At 45.3% G+C, this 21741-nt stretch overlaps 1 protein-coding gene across 4 annotated transcripts in view; it reads left to right on the top strand.

The window, feature by feature from the left end:
- The window catches only part of LOC115170208 (microtubule cross-linking factor 1), a 126844-nt gene that overhangs the window by 46729 nt on the left and 58374 nt on the right, over nucleotides 1-21741 (top strand). For 3 of the 4 annotated variants that reach the window (XM_029726600.1, XM_029726602.1, XM_029726603.1), the window contains exons 4-8: nucleotides 6916-6975; nucleotides 8604-8879; nucleotides 9352-9753; nucleotides 10786-11541; nucleotides 19579-19743. In XM_029726600.1, the coding sequence (XP_029582460.1) occupies nucleotides 6916-6975; nucleotides 8604-8879; nucleotides 9352-9753; nucleotides 10786-11541; nucleotides 19579-19743 (1659 nt within the window). The remainder of the gene's footprint in view (nucleotides 1-6915; nucleotides 6976-8603; nucleotides 8880-9351; nucleotides 9754-10785; nucleotides 11542-19578; nucleotides 19744-21741) is intronic. The other variant, XM_029726601.1, reaches the window with a different exon arrangement.

Below are 21741 nucleotides of genomic sequence, written 5' to 3'. Positions count from 1 at the left end.
CTCACTAAACAGAGAACATCCCTGGTCATCCCTACTGCCTCTGATCTGGAGGATTCACTAAACAGAGAACATCCCTGGTCATCCCAACTGCCTCTGATCTGGAGGACTCACTAAACAGAGAACATCCCTGGTCATCCCTACTGCCTCTGATCTGGAGGACTCACTAAACAGAGAACATCCCTGGTCATCCCTACTGCCTCTGATCTGGAGGACTCACTAAACAGAGAACATCCCTGGTCATCCCTACTGCCTCTGATCTGGTGGACTCACTAAACAGAGAACATCCCTGGTCATCCCAACTGCCTCTGATCTGGAGGACTCACTAAACAGAGAACATCCCTGGTCATCCCTACTGCCTCTGATCTGGAGGACTCACTAAACAGAGAACATCCCTGGTCATCCCTACTGCCTCTGATCTGGAGGACTCACTAAACAGAGAACATCCCTGGTCATCCCTACTGCCTCTGATCTGGAGGACTCACTAAACAGAGAACATCCCTGGTCATCCCTACTGCCTCTGATCTGGAGGACTCACTAAACAGAGAACATCCCTGGTCATCCCTACTGCCTCTGATCTGGTGGACTCACTAAACAGAGAACATCCCTGGTCATCACTACTGCCTCTGATCTGGAGGACTCACTAAACAGAGAACATCCCTGGTCATCCCTACTGCCTCTGATCTGGAGGACTCACTAAACAGAGAACATCCCTGGTCATCCCTACTGCCTCTGATCTGGAGGACTCACTAAACAGAGAACATCCCTGGTCATCCCTACTGCCTCTGATCTGGTGGACTCACTAAACAGAGAACATCCCTGGTCATCACTACTGCCTCTGATCTGGAGGACTCACTAAACAGAGAACATCCCTGGTCATCCTGCCTTAATATAAGGAATTTGAAATGATTTATACTTTTACTTTTGATACTTAGGTAATATTTAAAACCAAATACTTTTAGACGTTTACTCAAGTAGTATTTTACTGGGTGACTTTCACTTTTACTTGAGTCATTTTCTATTAAGGAATCTTTACTTTTACTCAAGTAAAGCTTTACACCACAGGCCATATCCACACAGAATCTGTGATTAGAGGGACAGAGGAGAACGTGTCAGAGTGGTACTGGGGGCGCATTGCGTAAACCAAAAAGGCATGTAATTGAATTTGTACAACTTGAAAGTTGCTGTCTTGGCCCTGTTCTTTACCGCCATCGTAGGGGACTGATGTAGTTAATACTGAGGACATACTGTTCGTGCCCTTGTGTTTGTGAAAGGCTGCTTTTGTTTTCAATGTCACGCTGTAATCTTTCAATATATACAGTATAGAGCGAGTACTGAGGCTCGTTGTAGTTTCTACCATCGCGCCAGTCTGTGTGTGTGTGTGTGTGTGTGTGTGTGTGTGTGTGTGTGTGTGTGTGTGTGTGTGTGTGTGTGTGTGTGTGTGTGTGTGTGTGTGTGTGTGTGAGAGTACTGAGTCATGTCGTTGTATCTCCCATCATATCAGGACAACTGCTTTTAATGGAGGAGAGGTTCATTACACTACTACTGGTTAACTGTGATCATATCTACACTACTACTGGTTAACTGTGATCATATCTACACTACTACTGGTTAACTGTGATCATATCTACACTACTACTGGTTAACTGTGATCATATCTACACTACTGGTTAACTGTGATCATATCTACACTACTGGTTAACTGTGATCATATCTACACTACTGGTTAACTGTGATCATATCTACACTACTGGTTAACTGTGATCATATCTACACTACTACTGGTTAACTGTGATCATATCTACACTACTACTGGTTAACTGTGATCATATCTACACTACTACTGGTTAACTGTGATCATATCTACACTACTACTGGTTAACTGTGATCATATCTACACTACTGGTTAACTGTGATCATATCTACACTACTGGTTAACTGTGATCATATCTACACTACTACTGGTTAACTGTGATCATATCTACACTACTACTGGTTAACTGTGATCATATCTACACTACTACTGGTTAACTGTGATCATATCTACACTACTACTGGTTAACTGTGATCATATCTACACTACTGGTTAACTGTGATCATATCTACACTACTGGTTAACTGTGATCATATCTACACTACTACTGGTTAACTGTGATCATATCTACACTACTACTGGTTAACTGGATCATATCTACACTACTACTGGTTAACTGTGATCATATCTACACTACTACTGGTTAACTGTGATCATATCTACACTACTGGTTAACTGTGATCATATCTACACTACTACTGGTTAACTGTGATCATATCTACACTACTGGTTAACTGTGATCATATCTACACTACTACTGGTTAACTGTGATCATATCTACACTACTACTGGTTAACTGTGATCATATCTACACTACTACTGGTTAACTGTGATCATATCTACACTACTACTGGTTAACTGTGATCATATCTACACTACTACTGGTTAACTGTGATCATATCTACACTACTGGTTAACTGTGATCATATCTACACTACTATTGGTTAACTGTGATCATATCTACACTACTACTGGTTAACTGTGATCATATCTACACTACTGGTTAACTGTGATCATATCTACACTACTACTGGTTAACTGTGATCATATCTACACTACTGGTTAACTGTGATCATATCTACACTACTACTGGTTAACTGTGATCATATCTACACTACTACTGGTTAACTGTGATCATATCTACACTACTACTGGTTAACTGTGATCATATCTACACTACTACTGGTTAACTGTGATCATATCTACACTTCACTTGTAATACAGTATCCTCTCTGTGATCCTGTTGTTACTTTGGTTAGAATTCAGATGGTTAGAATTCATATGGTTAGAATTCATATGGTTAGAATTCATATGGTTAGAATTCAGATGGTTAGAATTCATATGGTTAGAATTCAGATGGTTAGAATTCAGATGGTTAGAATTCATATGGTTAGAATTCAGATGGTTAGAATTCATATGGTTAGAATTCAGATGGTTAGAATTCAGATGGTTAGAATTCATATGGTTAGAATTCAGATGGTTAGAATTCAGATGGTTAGAATTCAGATGGTTAGAATTCAGATGGTTAGAATCGAGAGGTGAGTAGAAAAAAGCGGAAGACAAATTTGCTGTTGTCACTAATGTGTTGTTTTATTCTAGCCATTGGAGATGGAAGCAGGCTGGTTTGGAGAGGAAGCAGGCTGGTTTGGGTTCTATTCTAGCCATTGGAGAGGAAGCAGGCTGGTTTGGGTTCTATTCTAGCCATTGGAGAGGAAGCAGGCTGGTTTGGAGAGGAAGCAGGCTGGTTTGGGTTCTATTCTAGTCATTGGAGAGGAAGCAGGCTGGTTTGGGTTCTATTCTAGCCATTGGAGAGGAAGCAGGCTGGTTTGGGTTCTATTCTAGTCATTGGAGAGGAAGCAGGCTGGTTTGGGTTCTATTCTAGTCCTTGGAGAGGAAGCAGGCTGGTTTGGGTACTATTCTAGTCATTGGAAAGGAAGCAGGCTGGTTTGGGTTCTATTCTAGCCATTGGAGAGGAAGCAGGCTGGTTTGGGTTCTATTGTAGTCATTGGAGAGGAAGCAGGCTGGTTTGGGTTCTATTCTAGTCATTGGAGAGGAAGCAGGCTGGTTTGGGTTCTATTCTAGCCATTGGAGAGGAAGCAGGCTGGTTTGGGTTCTATTCTATTGATTGGAGAGGAAGCAGGCTGGTTTGGGTTCTATTCTATTGATTGTAGAGGAAGCAGGCTGGTTTGGAGAGGAAGCAGGCTTGTTGGAGTTATATTCTAGTCATTGGAGAGGAAGCAGGCTGGTTTGTGTTCTATTGTAGTCATTGGAGAGGAAGCAGGCTGGTTTGTGTTCTATTGTAGCCATTGGAGAGGAAGCAGGCTGGTTTGGGTTCTATTATAGTCATTGGAGAGGAAGCAGGCTGGTTTGGAGAGGAAGCAGGCTGGTTTGGGTTCTATTTTAGTCATTGGAGAGGAAGCAGGCTGGTTTGGGTATTATTCTAGTCATTGGAGAGGAAGCAGGCTGGTTTGGAGAGGAAGCAGGCTGGTTTGGGTTTTATTCTAGTCATTGGAGAGGAAGCAGGCTGGTTTGGGTTCTATTCTAGTCCTTGGAGAGGAAGCAGGCTGGTTTGAGTTCTATTCTAGTCCTAGGAGAGGAAGCAGGCTGGTTTGGGTACTATTCTAGTCATTGGAGAGGAAGCAGGCTGGTTTGGGCTCTATTCTAGTCATTGGAGAGGAAGCAGGCTGGTTTGGAGAGGAAGCAGGCTGGTTTGGGTATTATTCTAGTCATTGGAGAGGAAGCAGGCTGGTTTGGAGAGGAAGCAGGCTGGTTTGGGTTCTATTCTAGTCCTTGGAGAGGAAGCAGGCTGATTTGTGTTCTATTGTAGCCATTGGAGAGGAAGCAGGCTGGTTTGGGTTCTATTCTAGTCCTTGGAGAGGAAGCAGGCTGGTTTGGGTTCTATTCTAGCCATTGGAGAGGAAGCAGGCTGGTTTGGGTTCTATTCTAGTCCTAGGAGAGGAAGCAGGCTGGTTTGGGTTCTATTCTAGTCCTTGGAGAGGAAGCAGGCTGGTTTGGGTTCTATTCTAGTCATTGGAGAGGAAGCAGGCTGGTTTGGGTTCTATTCTAGTCATTGGAGAGGAAGCAGGCTGGTTTGGGATTCTAGTCATTGGAGAGGAAGCAGGCTGGTTTGGGTTCTATTCTAGTCATTGGAGAGGAAGCAGGCTGGTTTGGGATTCTAGTCATTGGACTTGCTTGTACTTGTTCTGTGTATTTAGGCTGTCATAGTGGTTGGAGACTTACCTCAGCGTTTTGTAGCCTCGGTGATGTAATGTCGGCCTTTGGTGAGAGCGTGTTTTCACAGCACTACAGTACACCTGTAGCCTTCATGTATGTGAGACTACCTCTGCCAAGAGGTCCAAGCTTTAATGGCACAGATGGTAGCACACTCACCCTGTAAGTATAAGGTCGCTGGTTCAAGCCCTGTATAGCTAGTACGCTATAGGAATCATACCGAAATAGCCTAGCTGGGATAGCTAGTACGCTATAGGAACCATAGTTAAATAGCCTAGCTGGGATAGCTAGTACGCTATAGGAACCATAGTTAAATAGCCTAGCTGGGATAGCTAGTACGCTATAGGAACCATAGTTAAATAGCCTAGCTGGGATAGCTAGTAGGCTATAGGAACCATAGTTAAATAGCCTAGTTGGGATAGCTAGTACGCTATAGGAACCATAGTTAAATAGCCTAGCTGGGATAGCTAGTACGCTATAGGAACCATAGTTAAATAGCCTAGCTGGGATAGCTAGTACGCTATAGGAACCATAGTTAAATATCCTAGCTGGGATAGCTAGTACGCTATAGGAACCATAGTTAAATAGCCTAGCTGGGATAGCTAGTACGCTATAGGAACCATAGTTAAATAGCCTAGCTGGGATAGCTAGTACGCTATAGGAACCATAGTTAAATAGCCTAGCTGGGATATCTAGTACGCTATAGGAACCATAGTTAAATAGCCTAGCTGGGATAGCTAGTACGCTATAGGAACCATAGTTAAATAGCCTAGCTGGGATAGCTAGTACGCTATAGGAACCATAGTTAAATAGCCTAGCTGGGATAGCTAGTACGCTATAGGAACCATAGATGGCCAGCCAGGTGAAAAGACTGAGACCTCGTTGCAGTCGGACAAGGACAGACCTTGACTCACTCACTTCCTGTTCTCAGTTTATGTTGGGGAACCCACTTTGCTACATCACCATAACATGGGAGTAAACACAGGACAGAGGGGGCAACGTGTGTGTGTGTGTGTGTGTGTGTGTGTGTGTGTGTGTGTGTGCGTGCGTGCGTGCGTGCGTGCGTGCGTGCGTGCGTGCGTGCGTGCGTGCGTGCGTGCGTGCGTGCGTGCGTGCGATGCGTGATGCATATTTGGATGTCCACACCAAGAGAGCAGTGGATTTGAAGTTGAATGGGTTTATCTGGCAGGGTTGCCAATCAGTCAGTGAAAACACTAAGCTATCGTGCAGAAGGACATTTGATCCTGGCTTTGCTTCGCCGTGATGCAGAGCTCGTTAGAACACATTTCAAATGTCAGATATAAACAGACAGGCAGGCAAATGCTCAGGACAGGCTATTATGGAAATGTGGTGTGTGTTGAGTCAGAAACAGAATAGGATGTCTGTCTGTCTGTCTCAGTGGTTGTCAGTCTCTCGTGTCTGTTGGTCTATCTGCCTGTCTGTGTTTGTCTGTCTGTCTGTCTCTCTGTCGGTCTCTCTGTCGGTCTCTCTGTCTGTCTGTCTGTCTGTCTGTCTGTCTGTCTGTCTGTACATACGTACTTTGGGCACAACATGTCTTCCAATCTGAGGAAGACCCGGATGAGAAAGTATATGAGTTTATTGTTAATCTACCCCAGTCCCAGTGAATTATTTGCAACGTCCATATCTCCTCCACACTCTCCACAGAAACAGGGCTTTGCCCACAGATTTACCCTTTTTGCCAGGGTTAGAGGTCCAGGGTTAGAGGTCCAGGGTTAGAGGTCCAGGGTTAGAGGTCCAGGGTTAGAGGTCCAGGGTTAGAGGTCCAGGGTTAGAGGTCCCGGGTTAGAGGTCCCGGGTTAGAGGTCCAGGGTTAGAGGTCCAGGGTTAGAGGTCCAGGGTTAGAGGTCCAGGGTTAGAGGTCCAGGGTTAGAGGTCCAGGGTTAGAGGTCCAGGGTTAGAGGTCCCGAGCCTGTTCTATTCATTCTACTTCCACAGTTACATGTGTTCTGTCAAAAAAAGGAAAAGTCTTTTGAGGATTGAAGCAGTATAAATCATTGTCCCCACCTTGTCCTAGTTATTGTACGTAGCCAGTGTTGTCCTCTGATATTTGTGTTTTCTCTTCCTTCTCACAGACTGGTACACGGCGGAGAGGAAGCAGGGAAACATTTAGGGACAAGAAGTCTCTGAACCAGGTAGGAGGCTTCTATTACACATTATGTCATCTCTGAACCAGGTAGGAGGCTTCTATTACACATTATGTCATCTCTGAACCAGGTAGGAGGCTTCTATTACACATTATGTCATCTCTGAACCAGGTAGGAGGCTTCTATTACACATTATGTCATCTCTGAACCAGGTAGGAGGCTTCTATTACACATTATGTCATCTCTGAACCAGGTAGGAGGCTTCTATTACACATTATGTCATCTCTGAACCAGGTAGGAGTCTTCTATTACACATTATGTCATCTCTGAACCAGGTAGGAGGCTTCTATTACACATTATGTCATCTCTGAACCAGGTAGGAGGCTTCTATTACACATTACGTCATCTCTGAACCAGGTAGCAGGCTTCTATTACACATTATGTCATCTCTGAACCAGGTAGCAGGCTTCTATTACACATTATGTCATCTCTGAACCAGGTAGGAGGCTTCTATTACACATTATGTCATCTCTGAACCAGGTAGCAGGCTTCTATTACACATTATGTCATCTCTGAACCAGGTAGGAGGCTTCTATTACACATTATGTCATCTCTGAACCAGGTAGGATGCTTCTATTACACATTATGTCATCTCTGAACCAGGTAGGAGGCTTCTATTACACATTATGTCATCTCTGAACCAGGTATGAGGCTTCTATTACACATTATGTCATCTCTGAACCAGGTAGGAAGCTTCTATTACACATTATGTCATCTCTGAACCAGGTAGGAGGCTTCTATTACACATTATGTCATCTCTGAACCAGGTAGGAGGCTTCTATTACACATTACGTCATCTCTGAACCAGGTAGCAGGCTTCTATTACACATTATGTCATCTCTGAACCAGGTAGCAGGCTTCTATTACACATTATGTCATCTCTGAACCAGGTAGGAGGCTTCTATTACACATTGTCATCTCTGAACCAGGTAGGAGGCTTCTATCACACATTATGTCATCTCTGAACCAGGTAGGAGGCTTCTATTACACATTATGTCATCTCTGAACCAGGTAGCAGGCTTCTATTACACATTATGTCATCTCTGAACCAGGTAGGAGGCTTCTATTACACATTATGTCATCTCTAAACCAGGTAGAAGGCTTCTATTACACATTATGTCATCTCTGAACCAGGTAGGAGGCTTCTATTACACATTATGTCATCTCTGAACCAGGTAGGATGCTTCTATTACACATTATGTCATCTCTGAACCAGGTAGCAGGCTTCTATTACACATTATATCACATAAAGCCAATTTGATTTCAGAATGAGCGTACACTAATGACATCCTCCTCCTCCCCTCCTCCCTCTTCCTCCTCCTCTCCCCCCCTCCTCCCCTCCTCCCTCTTCCTCCTCCTCCCCCCCTCCTCCCCCTCCTCTCTCTTCCTCCTCCCTCCTCCCCTCCTCTCTTCCTCCTCCCCTCCCCCTCCTCCTCCCCCTCCTCTCCCCCCTACTCCTCCTCCTCTTCTCCCCCTCCTCCCCTCCTCTCCCCCTACTCCTCCTCCTCCCCTCCCCCCTACTCTTCCTCCTCCTGTCCCCCTCCTCCCTCTTCCTCCCCCCCTACTCCTCCTCCTCCCCTCCCCCCTACTCCTCCTCCTCCCCCTCCTCTTCACAGGAGGACAGTGCAGATCTCAGGTGTCAGCTGCAGTTCTCTAAGGAAGAATCTACCCTTATGCGTAACAAGATGGCCAAGCTGGGGAAGGAGAAGGACAAGCTAGAGCAGGAGATCCAGCAGTATAAGTCAGTCTACGGGGACGTGGACAGCCCTCTACCCCTGGCAGAGCTTGCAGGTGGTGGGCCCCACAGCACCAGGGAGGCCGAGCTCCGGCTCAGGCTCAAACTGGTGGAGGAAGAAGCGAATATTCTTGGGAGGAAGATTGTAGAGCTGGAGGTGAGTGGCCTGAGTCTTTTAACCCTGTCTTAAAATGGAAAACCATATCCCATTCTAATCTATGTAGTGCACTACTATAGACCAGGTCCCTATCCACTACTATAGACCAGGTCCCTATCCACTACTATAGACCAGGTGCCTATCCACTACTATAGACCAGGTCCCTATCCACTACTATAGACCAGGTCCCTATCCACTACTATAGACCAGGTCCCTATCCACTACTATAGACCAGGTCCCTATCCACTACTATAGACCAGGTCCCTATCCACTACTATAGACCAGGTCCCTATCCACTACTATAGACCAGGTCCCTATCCACTATTATAGACCAGGGCCCAGGGTTTAGGTCAAAGTAGTGTACTACATAAGGAATAGGGTGCTATTGTCTTTTGTTTCCCCTTCCTGCAGTACTTTGATTTCTTCCTGTAAATGAAGATCACTTCCTAATCATTGAATTCATTATTATCAGGTGGAGAACCGAGGCCTGAGGGCTGAGAACGAGGACATCCGCTGCCAGTACGAGAGGGACTGTTTCGGCCGGGAGCCCTTCAGCAGCATGCCCTCCTCCCCGTACAGCGGAGACGCTCTGGAGTCAGCCGGGGAGCTGCGACGCCACCTACAGTTTGTAGAGGAAGAGGCAGAACTTCTCCGGCGGTCCATCTCGGAGATCGAGGACCACAACAAGCAGCTGATCTCGGAACTGAACCGCTTTAAGTTCGGCCCGAGAGACGAGGAAGGCGAGGTCGGAGTGATGATGATGATGAAGTCCGGCAATGGGAGTAACGGTGGAGGCGGGAGTAACGGAAGCGGTGTGGTGATGATAGAGGAGCTGAAGGCAGCCAGGATGCAGATAAATGAGCTCAGTGGGAAGGTGAGGCAGCATGGACTACAGTACCCATAATGCTCTATGTGAGGCAGCATGATGGACTACAGTACCCATAATGCTCTGTGTGAGGCAGCATGATGGACTACAGTACCCATAATGAGGTGTGAGGCAGCGTGATGGACTACAGTACCCATAAAGCTCTGTGTGAGGCAGCATGATGGACTACAGTACCCATAAGGTTCTGTGTGAGGCAGCGTGATGGACTACAGTACCCATAAAGCTATGTGTGAGGCAGCATGATAGACTACAGTACCCATAATGAGGTGTGAGGCAGCATGATAGACTACAGTACCCATAAGGTTCTGTGTGAGGCAGCATGATGGACTACAGTACCCATAAGGTTCTGTGTGAGGCAGCAAGATGGACTACAGTACCCATAATGCTCTATTAGTGTATCTGGTTTTATCTCTGCCTGCATCCTAAATGGCACTCTTTTCCCTTTATAGTGCATTACTGTTGACCCAAGCCCTTTGGGTTCTGGTAAGAAGGTGTGCACTACAAAAGGAATAGGGTACCATTCAGGACGTTCCTCAAGCGAACATAATGTTGACCCGTCTCCAAGCTATCATAATGTTGACCTGTCTCTGAAGCTAACATAATGTTGACTTGTCTCTGAAGCTATCATAATGTTGACTTGTCTCTGAAGCTAACATGATGTTGACCCGTCTCTGAAGCTAACATAATGTTGACCCGTCTCTGAAGCTAACAGAATGTTGACCCGTCTCTGAAGCTAACATAATGTTGACCCGTCTCTGAAGCTAACATAATGTTGACCCGTCTCTGAAGCTAACATAATGTTGACCCGTCTCTGAAGCTAACAGAATGTTGACCCGTCTCTGAAGCTAACATAATGTTGACCCGTCTCTGAAGCTAACATAATGTTGACCCGTCTCTGAAGCTAACAGAATGTTGACCCGTCTCTGAAGCTAACATAATGTTGACCCGTCTCTGAAGCTAACATAATGTTGACTTGTCTCTAAAGCTTTCATAATGGTGTCTCGTGTCCTCATCATCTAGGTGATGAAGCTGCAGTATGAGAACAGAGTCCTGATGTCCAACGTTCAGCGCTGTGACCTGGCCCAACACCTGGGCCTCCGCACCGGCTCCCCGCGGGACAGTGATGCAGACAGCGACACCGGGCACCGCGACACTGCAGAGGAGGAAGAAACAGGGAGGGTCCTCTTACTTCACCCCAAGAGGGAGGGGCCTGTCGGTGGCGAGAGTGACTCGGAGGACCTCTTCGAGAAGACCACCACGACATCGGGGATTGGAACTCACAAGCCCTCGGACGAGCTCAGCGGGCTCAGCGCCACCGAACTATCTAATCGTAGGCGAGAAGACCGCGAGACGTTCACGAATGTCAAACGAGAAGCAGAGCGCCTTGGGAAGACCGTAGATCGTCTCATTAGCGACACGGACAGTCTGATCTATGAGGGCAAGATTTTAGTAACAGGAGGGGACAGTTTGAGTCTGGCTCTGGAAGGGTTTAAAGAAGACACCACCCACCTCCCCGATCCCAAAACAGACTCACAGGTCCTGGACACTATCAACACCCGTATGAAGGCCTTCCGCACAGAGCTCCATATCTTCATGGAGAAGGTGGATCACCTGGGAGAGGGCCTGAGGGAGAGGGGAGGTGACCGGGATCGGGGAGACGACCTGTCACCCTTGCCCAACCTCACAGAGTCCAGTAGCTTCCTGTCTGGGGCCACCTCCATGTCACGAGACTCGCCCATCGGCACCCTGGGACGCGACCTGGTCACAGATTTCCAGGTAAGGAATGGGATAAAACTCCTCCGACTTTTGACCTGTATCTGTCTCTATCCAGGGGTGCGGCCAAAATGGCACCCTATTCACTACGTAGCGCTCTACCTTTGACCAGACACTTCAAGCTTACTTTACTTCACAGTGATTTAAACATTATTTTTATTAATTTAACTAGGCAAGTCAGTTAAGAACAAATTCTTATTTACAATGACGTCCTACCCCGGCCAAACCCGGACGACGCTGGGCCAAGTGTGCGCCGCTCTATGGGGACTCCCAATCCCGGCCTGGATGTGATACAACATTCGTCAATGGCCTATTCTCCTTATAGGAGCCAAGCCAAGTAAAGTAAATCCTGAAGGCTCTGGTCAAAGGTAGTGTACTACATGCGGGGCAGATGTTTTGGGCTCCCGAGTGGTGCAACGGTCTAAAGGTACTACAGTCCCTGGTTTGTATCCAGGCTGTATCACAACCAGCCGTGATTGGGAGTCCCCATAGGGCGGCGCACAATTGGCCCAGAGTCGTCCGGGTTTGGCCGGTGTAGGCCGTCATTGTAAATAAGAATTTGTTCTTAACTGACTTGCCTAGTTAAATAAAGGTTACACATCTTTTTTAAAGAATAAAAAATGTTCTCAATCTCACTCGGTGGGGGTGGTAGCACAAGTTAAAAGCCCAATGGGCCCTGGTCAAAGTAGTGCACTACATAGGGAATATGGAGCCCTATGGGTCCTGGTCAAAGTAGTGTCCTACATAGGGAAAAGGGTGCCATTTGTGTTACAGTACTGTCTGTACTGTATGTTACATTGTCTGTCTCCTTGCAACATCTAGACACCAACCCCCTGGCTGCATCAATCAGTTAGTATGTCTTCTCAATCAGTTAGTATGTCTTCTCAATCAGTTAGTATGTCTTCTCAATCAGTTAGTATGTCTTCTCAATCAGTTAGTATGTCTTATCAATCAGTTAGTGTCTTCTCAATCAGTTAGTATGTCTTCTCAATCAGTTAGTATGTCTTCTCAATCAGTTAGTATGTCTTCTCAATCAGTTAGTATGTCTTCTCAATCAGTTAGTATGTCTTATCAATCAGTTAGTATGTCTTCTCAATCAGTTAGTATGTCTTCTCAATCAGTTAGTATGTCTTATCAATCAGTTAGTATGTCTTATCAATCAGTTAGTGTCTTCTCAATCAGTTAGTATGTCTTCTCAATCAGTTAGTATGTCTTCTCAATCAGTTAGTATGTCTTCTCAATCAGTTTAAGAATGCCTGCCTGTAGCGGCAAGTAGTCATTATGGAAAACATAGTTAAACCGATATTGATATTATTTCATGACATTCTGATTTATACATTAAGACATTATGAAACAAAACAACAAGGACATTCTGATTTATACATTAAGACATTATGACACCAGGTAACAAATATAAATGTTGAAGTAATGAATCTGTCAGACAGAACACAACCTGACTTTAAACAGCAGTGAGGAATAGGCACCCTACTCAATGTATAGGGCACTACTTTTGACCAGAGCCGTGTGGGTGAATTGGGTGCCATTTCAGACGCCGCACAGATTCACGGACGGGAGCGGTATAAAACGCCAAGGGGATTCTGTATAAATGGTAGAGTCCATTACTACTGGATGTAAACAGTATAAAACCCCATGGGTAGTCTGTATAAATGGTAGAGTCCATTACTACTGGATGTAAACAGTATAAAACCCCATGGGGAGTCTGTATAAATGGTAGAGTCCATTACTACTGGATGTAAACAGTATAAAACCCTGAGGGGAGTCTGTATAAATGGTAGAGTCCATTACTACTGGATGTAAACAGTATAAAACCTCAAGGGTAGTCTGTATAAATGGTAGAGTCCATTACTACTGGATGTAAACAGTATAAAACCCCATGGGGAGTCTGTATAAATGGTAGAGTCCATTACTACTGGATGTAAACAGTATAAAACCCCAAGGGGAGTCTGTATAAATGGTAGAGTCCATTACTACTGGATGTAAACAGTATAAAACCCCAAGGGGAGACTGTATAAATGGTAGAGTCCATTACTACTGGATGTAAACAGTATAAAACCCCATGGGGAGTCTGTATAAATGGTAGAGTCCATTACTACTGGATGTAAACAGTATAAAACCCCAAGGGGAGACTGTATAAATGGTAGAGTCCATTACTACTGGATGTAAACAGTATAAAACCCCATGGGGAGTCTGTATAAATGGTAGAGTCCATTACTACTGCATGTAAACAGTATAAAACCCTGAGGGGAGTCTGTATAAATGGTAGAGTCCATTACTACTGGATGTAAACAGTATGAAACCCTGAGGGGAGACTGTGTAAATGGTAGAGTCCATTACTACTGCATGTAAACAGTATAAAACCCTGAGGGTAGTCTGTATAAATGGTAGAGTCCATTACTACTGGATGTAAACAGTATAAAACCCCATGGGTAGTCTGTATAAATGGTAGAGTCCATTACTACTGGATGTAAACAGTATAAAACCCTGAGGGTAGTCTGTATAAATGGTAGAGTCCATTACTACTGGATGTAAACAGTATAAAACCCCAAGTGAGCAGTCATTAGCAGAGCCATTCCCAGCCTCTAAATGTGATGCAGCGTAGCGTTTCAAATACACAAAACCATTCATTATAGCTAGCGTGGGTTGCGTCTGAAATGGCACCCTATTCCCCGTGTAGTGCACTAGATTTGGCCAGAGCCAATCAGACCGCTGGTCAAAAGTAGTGCACTTATATAGGGAATAGGGTGCCATTTGGGACAGAGTACCCATGTCTGGACAGCTTTATCAGAAGACTACCCACTCAGAACACAAGTCATGTTTATTTTAAACTCTCTTTCACATTAGTCCCAGGTTCAACACACTATGTGAGACAAAACCAAACAAACGGCCCACTACACCCCTACATGACACATCTACAGAAAGTCCATAGAGCCCCTCTGTTTGAATGCAACACTAGATCAGTAAAGACCAAGCAGGAACCAGAGATGGTGACACCTTGGCTGCGTTTACACAGGTAGCCCAATTCAGATTTATTTTTTATATTCACACTAATTGGTCTTTTGACCAATCAGATAAGATCTGGTGTGAAAAGAATTGATGTGATTGGTGAGAAGACCAATTAGTGGGAGAAAAAAAATATCTGAATTTTTCTGCCTGTGTAAACACGGCCCTGTAGATCAATGTTACCCATCCATTGATTGGGGTTCCTAGCCCAGTACTAATAATCATGGACTTGGTGATTAGCTGTTTAGTTAAATCAGGTGTGTTAGTGCTGGGCTTAAACACACTTGGTGTCCTCAGAGATGGACTGAGATACACAGGACAACCAAACGATCAGCAGGGGTCCCACAGCAGTGCCTGTCCCACCTTGAGCCACCCAGCACCACCCCCCACCCACCTTCTCCCGTCCCCATTCACCATCCCTCACACCCTCTTTCAGCGCTGCGTCCGCATACCCATACGCACATGCAACCCCTGCCCACGAAATGGCAACCTGCCGACTCGATCCATCGCCCTGACCTGTACCCACATGCAGATGCCTGCTTCAACTCAGTGGGGAGAGGCAGCTTCTTCCATATGGCTTTTTCCCCCACAATTGATCAATCAATCAATCAACAAATCAATTAATCAACCAATCAATCAAAGTCAGAATTAGGAGTTCCCTGTGGAAGAACCTTGCCGGTCACTTCGCCTTCTGTCCGCTGCGTTGTCCTCCACCACTGGTGCGGCTGTTTGAGATGCATGTTAATAAACTGTTTGCTCTTTACACCATAATTGGGCCTCTTGGAATTGTTCCGTGAATACATTTTTATTTACATATTTAATTCTCTTTTTAAACTGGACGGTGATAAAACCCGTGCCACTGCTTTAACCCGTTTGCCTGTAGAATCATAATTATGGTTAGGACGGGTGGGGCGTACTGTTACTCAACTAACAAGCTACAAATAAACAAACATTCTCACAAGCATGAAGGACATGGTTTGCCTTTCTACTCAAAGAAAACAAGATAGAGTTAAAGTCATGTAGAATGAAAAAGTCTAATAAAGAGTCACGTTTAACAGCGGTAAAACCGTTAAAAGTGTGATGTGAAAAATAACGGCATTGCATGTGTGTACAGTTTTTTTTGCTACTGCATGGCTGGTGGCGTGCTAGCTAATCTATCTGCAGTCTGCTGCGGTATCTATCTATGGCTGGTGGCGTGCTAGCTAATCTATCTGCAGTCTGCTGTGGTATCTATCTATGGCTGGTGGTATGCTAGCTAATCTATCTGCAGTCTGCTGCGGTATCTATCTATGGCTGGCGTGCTAGCTAATCTATCTGCAGTCTGCTGCGGTATCTATCTATGGCTGGCGTGCTAGCTAATCTATCTGCAGTCTGCTGTGGTATCTATCTATGGCTGGTGGTGTGCTAGCTAATCTATCTGCAGTCTGCTGCGGTATCTATCTATGGCTGGTGGTGTGCTAGCTAATCTATCTGCAGTCTGCTGCGGTATCTATCTATGGCTGGCGTGCTAGCTAATCTATCTGCAGTCTGCTGCGGTATCTATCTATGGCTGGCGTGCTAGCTAATCTATCTGCAGTCTGCTGCGGTATCTATCTATGGCTGGCGTGCTAGCTAATCTATCTGCAGTCTGCTGCGGTATCTATCTATGGCTGGCGTGCTAGCTAATCTATCTGCAGTCTGCTGCGGTATCTATCTATGGCTGGTGGTGTGCTAGCTAATCTATCTGCAGTCTGCTGCGGTATCTATCTATGGTTGGTGTGCTAGCTAATCTATCTGCAGTCTGCTGCGGTATCTATCTATGGCTGGTGTGCTAGCTAATCTATCTGCAGTCTGCTGCGGTATCTATCTATGGCTGGTGGCGTGCTAGCTAATCTATCTGCAGTCTGCTGCGGTATCTATCTATGGCTGGTGTGCTAGCTAATCTATCTGCAGTCTGCTGCGGTATCTATCTATGGCTGGCGTGCTAGCTAATCTATCTGCAGTCTGCTGCGGTATCTATCTATGGCTGGCGTGCTAGCTAATCTATCTGCAGTCTGCTGCGGTATCTATCTATGGCTGGCGTGCTAGCTAATCTATCTGCAGTCTGCTGCGGTATCTATCTATGGCTGGCGTGCTAGCTAATCTATCTGCAGTCTGCTGCGGTATCTATCTATGGCTGGTGGCGTGCTAGCTAATCTATCTGCAGTCTGCTGCGGTATCTATCTATGGCTGGCGTGCTAGCTAATCTATCTGCAGTCTGCTGCGGTATCTATCTATGGCTGGTGGCGTGCTAGCTAATCTATCTGCAGTCTGCTGTGGTATCTATCTATTGCTGGCGTGCTAGCTAATCTATCTGCAGTCTGCTGCGGTATCTATCTATGGCTGGTGGTGTGCTAGCTAATCTATCTGCAGTCTGCTGTGGTATCTATCTATGGCTGGTGTGCTAGCTAATCTATCTGCAGTCTGCTGTGGTATCTATCTATGGCTGGTGGTGTGCTAGCTAATCTATCTGCAGTCTGCTGTGGTATCTATCTATGGCTGGCGTGCTAGCTAATCTATCTGCAGTCTGCTGCGGTATCTATCAATGGCTGGCGTGCTAGCTAATCTATCTGCAGTCTGCTGCGGTATCTATCTATGGCTGGTGGCGTGCTAGCTAATCTATCTGCAGTCTGCTTTGGTATCTATCTATGGCTGGCGTGCTAGCTAATCTATCTGCAGTCTGCTGCGGTATCTATCTATGGCTGGCGTGCTAGCTAATCTATCTGCAGTCTGCTGCGGTATCTATCTATGGCTGGCGTGCTAGCTAATCTATCTGCAGTCTGCTGTGGTATCTATCAGCCATTGGTGTGCTAGCTAATCTATCTGCAGTCTGCTGTGGTATCTATCTATGGCTGGCGTGCTAGCTAATCTATCTGCAGTCTGCTGTAATATCTATCTATGGCTGGTGTGCTAGCTAATCTATCTGCAGTCTGCTGTGGTATCTATCTATGGCTGGCGTGCTAGCTAATCTATCTGCAATCTGCTGCGGTATCTATCTATGGCTGGCGTGCTAGCTAATCTATCTGCAGTCTGCTGTGGTATCTATCTATGGCTGGTGTGCTAGCTAATCTATCTGCAGTCTGCTGTGGTATCTATCAGCCGTTGGTATGCTAGCTAATCTATCTGCAGTCTGCTGTGGTATCTATCAGCTGTTGGCGTGCTAGCTAATCTATCTGCAGTCTGCTGTGGTATCTATCAGCCGTTGGCGTGCTAGCTAATCTATCTGCAGTCAGCTGTGGTATCTATCAGCCGTTGGCGTGCTAGCTAATCTATCTGCAGTCTTCTGTGGTATCTATCTATGGCTGGTGGTATGCTAGCTAATCTATCTGCAGTCTGCTGTGGTATCTATCTATGGCTGGCGTGCTAGCTAATCTATCTGCAATCTGCTGCGGTATCTATCTATGGCTGGCGTGCTAGCTAATCTATCTGCAGTCTGCTGTGGTATCTATCTATGGCTGGTGTGCTAGCTAATCTATCTGCAGTCTGCTGTGGTATCTATCAGCCGTTGGTATGCTAGCTAATCTATCTGCAGTCTGCTGTGGTATCTATCAGCCGTTGGTATGCTAGCTAATCTATCTGCAGTCTGCTGTGGTATCTATCAGCTGTTGGCGTGCTAGCTAATCTATCTGCAGTCTGCTGTGGTATCTATCTATGGCTGGTATGCTAGCTAATCTATCTGCAGTCTGCTGTGGTATCTATCAGCCGTTGGCGTGCTAGCTAATCTATCTGCAGTCTGCTGTGGTATCTATCTATGGCTGGTGGTGTGCTAGCTAATCTATCTGCAGTCTGCTGTGGTATCTATCTATGGCTGGTGTGCTAGCTAATCTATCTGCAGTCTGCTGTGGTATCTATCTATGGCTGGCGTGCTAGCTAATCTATCTGCAGTCTGCTGTGGTATCTATCAGCTGTTGGTATGCTAGCTAATCTATCTGCAGTCTGCTGTGGTATCTATCTATGGCTGGCGTGCTAGCTAATCTATCTGCAGTCTGCTGTGGTATCTATCTATGGCTGGTGTGCTAGCTAATCTATCTGCAGTCTGCTGTGGTATCTATCTATGGCTGGTGGTGTGCTAGCTAATCTATCTGCAGTCTGCTGTGGTATCTATCTATGGCTGGCGTGCTAGCTAATCTATCTGCAGTCTGCTGTGGTATCTATCTATGGCTGGTGTGCTAGCTAATCTATCTGCAGTCTGCTGTGGTATCTATCAGCTGTTGGTGTGCTAGCTAATCTATCTGCAGTCTGCTGTGGTATCTATCTATGGCTGGCGTGCTAGCTAATCTATCTGCAGTCTGCTGTGGTATCTATCTATGGCTTGTGTGCTAGCTAATCTATCTGCAGTCTGCTGTGGTATCTATCAGCTGTTGGTGTGCTAGCTAATCTATCTGCAGTCTGCTGTGGTATCTATCTATGGCTGGTGTGCTAGCTAATCTATCTGCAGTCTGCTGTGGTATCTATCTATGGCTGGTGTGCTAGCTAATCTATCTGCAGTCTGCTGTGGTATCTATCTATGGCTGGTGTGCTAGCTAATCTATCTGCAGTCTGCTGTGGTATCAGCTGTGTGTTTGGAGTCGTGTATCCCTCATTGCATGCGCTTCATAAACAGTGTTTTTGCATTCTTTCCCCCCCGATCCCTCTCTTTTTTCTCCTCCTCTTTGTGTTCCCTCCATCCTTCAGATGTTTCGACCCATCATGTTGCTCATCCTCGTTCTAGTCCTCTTCTCGTCTCTCTCGTACGCCGCGGTCTTTAAGTTGGTCTTTCTCTTTGTGCTTTTCTTCGTTTTCTAGCCTGTTCCGTCAGTCTGTTCTCTTTTAGTTTTCAGTACATTTTTTTTTGTTGCAATTTGTCTTTATCTTCTTTACCCATTTTTTATTTATTTTTATTTATTTTTTTATTCCTTCCTCTGTTTGTTCGTGGTCATTCATCTCTGTTCGTTCACCCACCAATCCACTTCATGCATTTCTACTCCCTCCACCCATGACCCCTGACCCCTCACCCTTCAGTCACGGTCCGGTGTGAGGGATGAGCTGGAGTGGCGTCTAGGACAGGAGCGAGCCGTGGAGACCCAGTGCCAGGAGGGTCTTCCTCAGGGCCCGGCCCAGAACAGGGGAGCCATCCTGGGACACACTAGATACCACAGACCCCTCCTGGCTTCTTTGAGACTGGAGGTCAGTGCCTCTTCCATCTCTCTACCTCCCTGCTTTTTACTACCTACTGTAGGACTGATCATACCATGCTACTGTAGGACTGATCATACCATGCTACTGTAGGACTGATCATACCATGCTACTGTAGGACTGATCATACCATGCTACTGTAGGACTGATCATACCATGCTACTGTAGGACTGATCATACCATGCTACTGTAGGACTGATCATACCATGCTACTGTAGGACTGACTAAGGACAGATAGACAGACAAATCAAATCAAATTTTATTAGTCACATGCGCCGAATACAACAGGTTTAGACCTTACAGTGAAATGCTGAATACAACAGGTGTAGTAGACCTTACAGTGAAATGCTGAATACAACAGGTGTAGTAGACCTCACAGTGAAATGCTGAATACAACAGGTGTAGTAGACCTTACAGTGAAATGCTGAATACAACAGGTGTAGGTAGACCTTACAGTGAAATGCTGAATACAACAGGTGTAGTAGACCTTACAGTGAAATGCTGAATACAACAGGTGTAGTAGACCTTACAGTGAAATGCTGAATACAACAGGTTTAGACCTTACAGTGAAATGCTGAATACAACAGGTGTAGTAGACCTCACAGTGAAATGCTGAATACAACAGGTGTAGTAGTCCTTACAGTGAAATGCTGAATACAACAGGTGTAGTAGACCTTACAGTGAAATGCTGAATACAACAGGTGTAGTAGACCTCACAGTGAAATGCTGAATACAACAGGTGTAGTAGACCTTACAGTGAAATGCTGAATACAACAGGTGCAGACCTCACAGTGAAATGCTGAATACAACAGGTGTAGTAGACCTTACAGTGAAATGCTGAATACAACAGGTGTAGTAGACCTTACAGTGAAATGCTGAATACAACAGGTGTAGTAGACCTTACAGTGAAATGCTGAATACAACAGGTGTAGTAGACCTCACAATGAAATGCTGAATACAACAGGTGTAGTAGACCTTACAGTGAAATGCTGAATACAACAGGTTTAGACCTTACAGTGAAATGCTGAATACAACAGGTGTAGTAGACCTTACAGTGAAATGCTGAATACAACAGGTGTAGTAGTCCTTACAGTGAAATGCTGAATACAACAGGTGTAGTAGACCTTACAGTGAAATGCTGAATACAACAGGTGTAGTAGACCTCACAGTGAAATGCTGAATACAACAGGTGTAGTAGACCTTACAGTGAAATGCTGAATACAACAGGTTTAGACCTTACAGTGAAATGCTGAATACAACAGGTGTAGTAGACCTTACAGTGAAATGCTGAATACAACAGGTGTAGTAGACCTCACAGTGAAATGCTGAATACAACAGGTGTAGTAGACCTCACAGTGAAATGCTGAATACAACAGGTGTAGTAGACCTTACAGTGAAATGCTGAATACAACAGGTGTAGTAGACCTCACAGTGAAATGCTGAATACAACAGGTGTAGTAGACCTCACAGTGAAATGCAGAATACAACAGGTGTAGTAGACCTCACAGTGAAATGCTGAATACAACAGGTTTAGACCTCACAGTGAAATGCTGAATACAACAGGTGTAGTAGACCTCACAGTGAAATGCTGAATACAACAGGTGTAGTAGACCTCACAGTGAAATGCTGAATACAACAGGTTTAGACCTTACAGTGAAATGCTGAATACAACAGGTTTAGACCTTACAGTGAAATGCTTACTTACAAGCCCTTAACCAACAATGCAGTTTTAAGAAAAATACCTACAAAAATAAGAAATAAAGTAACAAATAATTAAAGAGCAGCAGTAGAATAACAATAACTAGGCTATATACAGGGTATTACGGTACAGAGTCAATGTGGAGGCTATATACAGGGTGTTACGGTACAGAGTCAATGTGGAGGCTATATACAGGGGGTACCGATACAGAGTCAATGTGGAGGCTATATACAGGGGGTACCGGTACAGAGTCAATGTGGAGGCTATATACAGGGGGTACCGGTACAGAG

Source organism: Salmo trutta, chromosome 31 (assembly GCF_901001165.1).
Source record: "Salmo trutta chromosome 31, fSalTru1.1, whole genome shotgun sequence".
NCBI lineage: Eukaryota > Metazoa > Chordata > Actinopteri > Salmoniformes > Salmonidae > Salmo > Salmo trutta.
The sequence above is the reverse complement of the archived record's forward strand: the minus strand, read 5'-3'. Positions and strand labels throughout refer to the sequence as shown.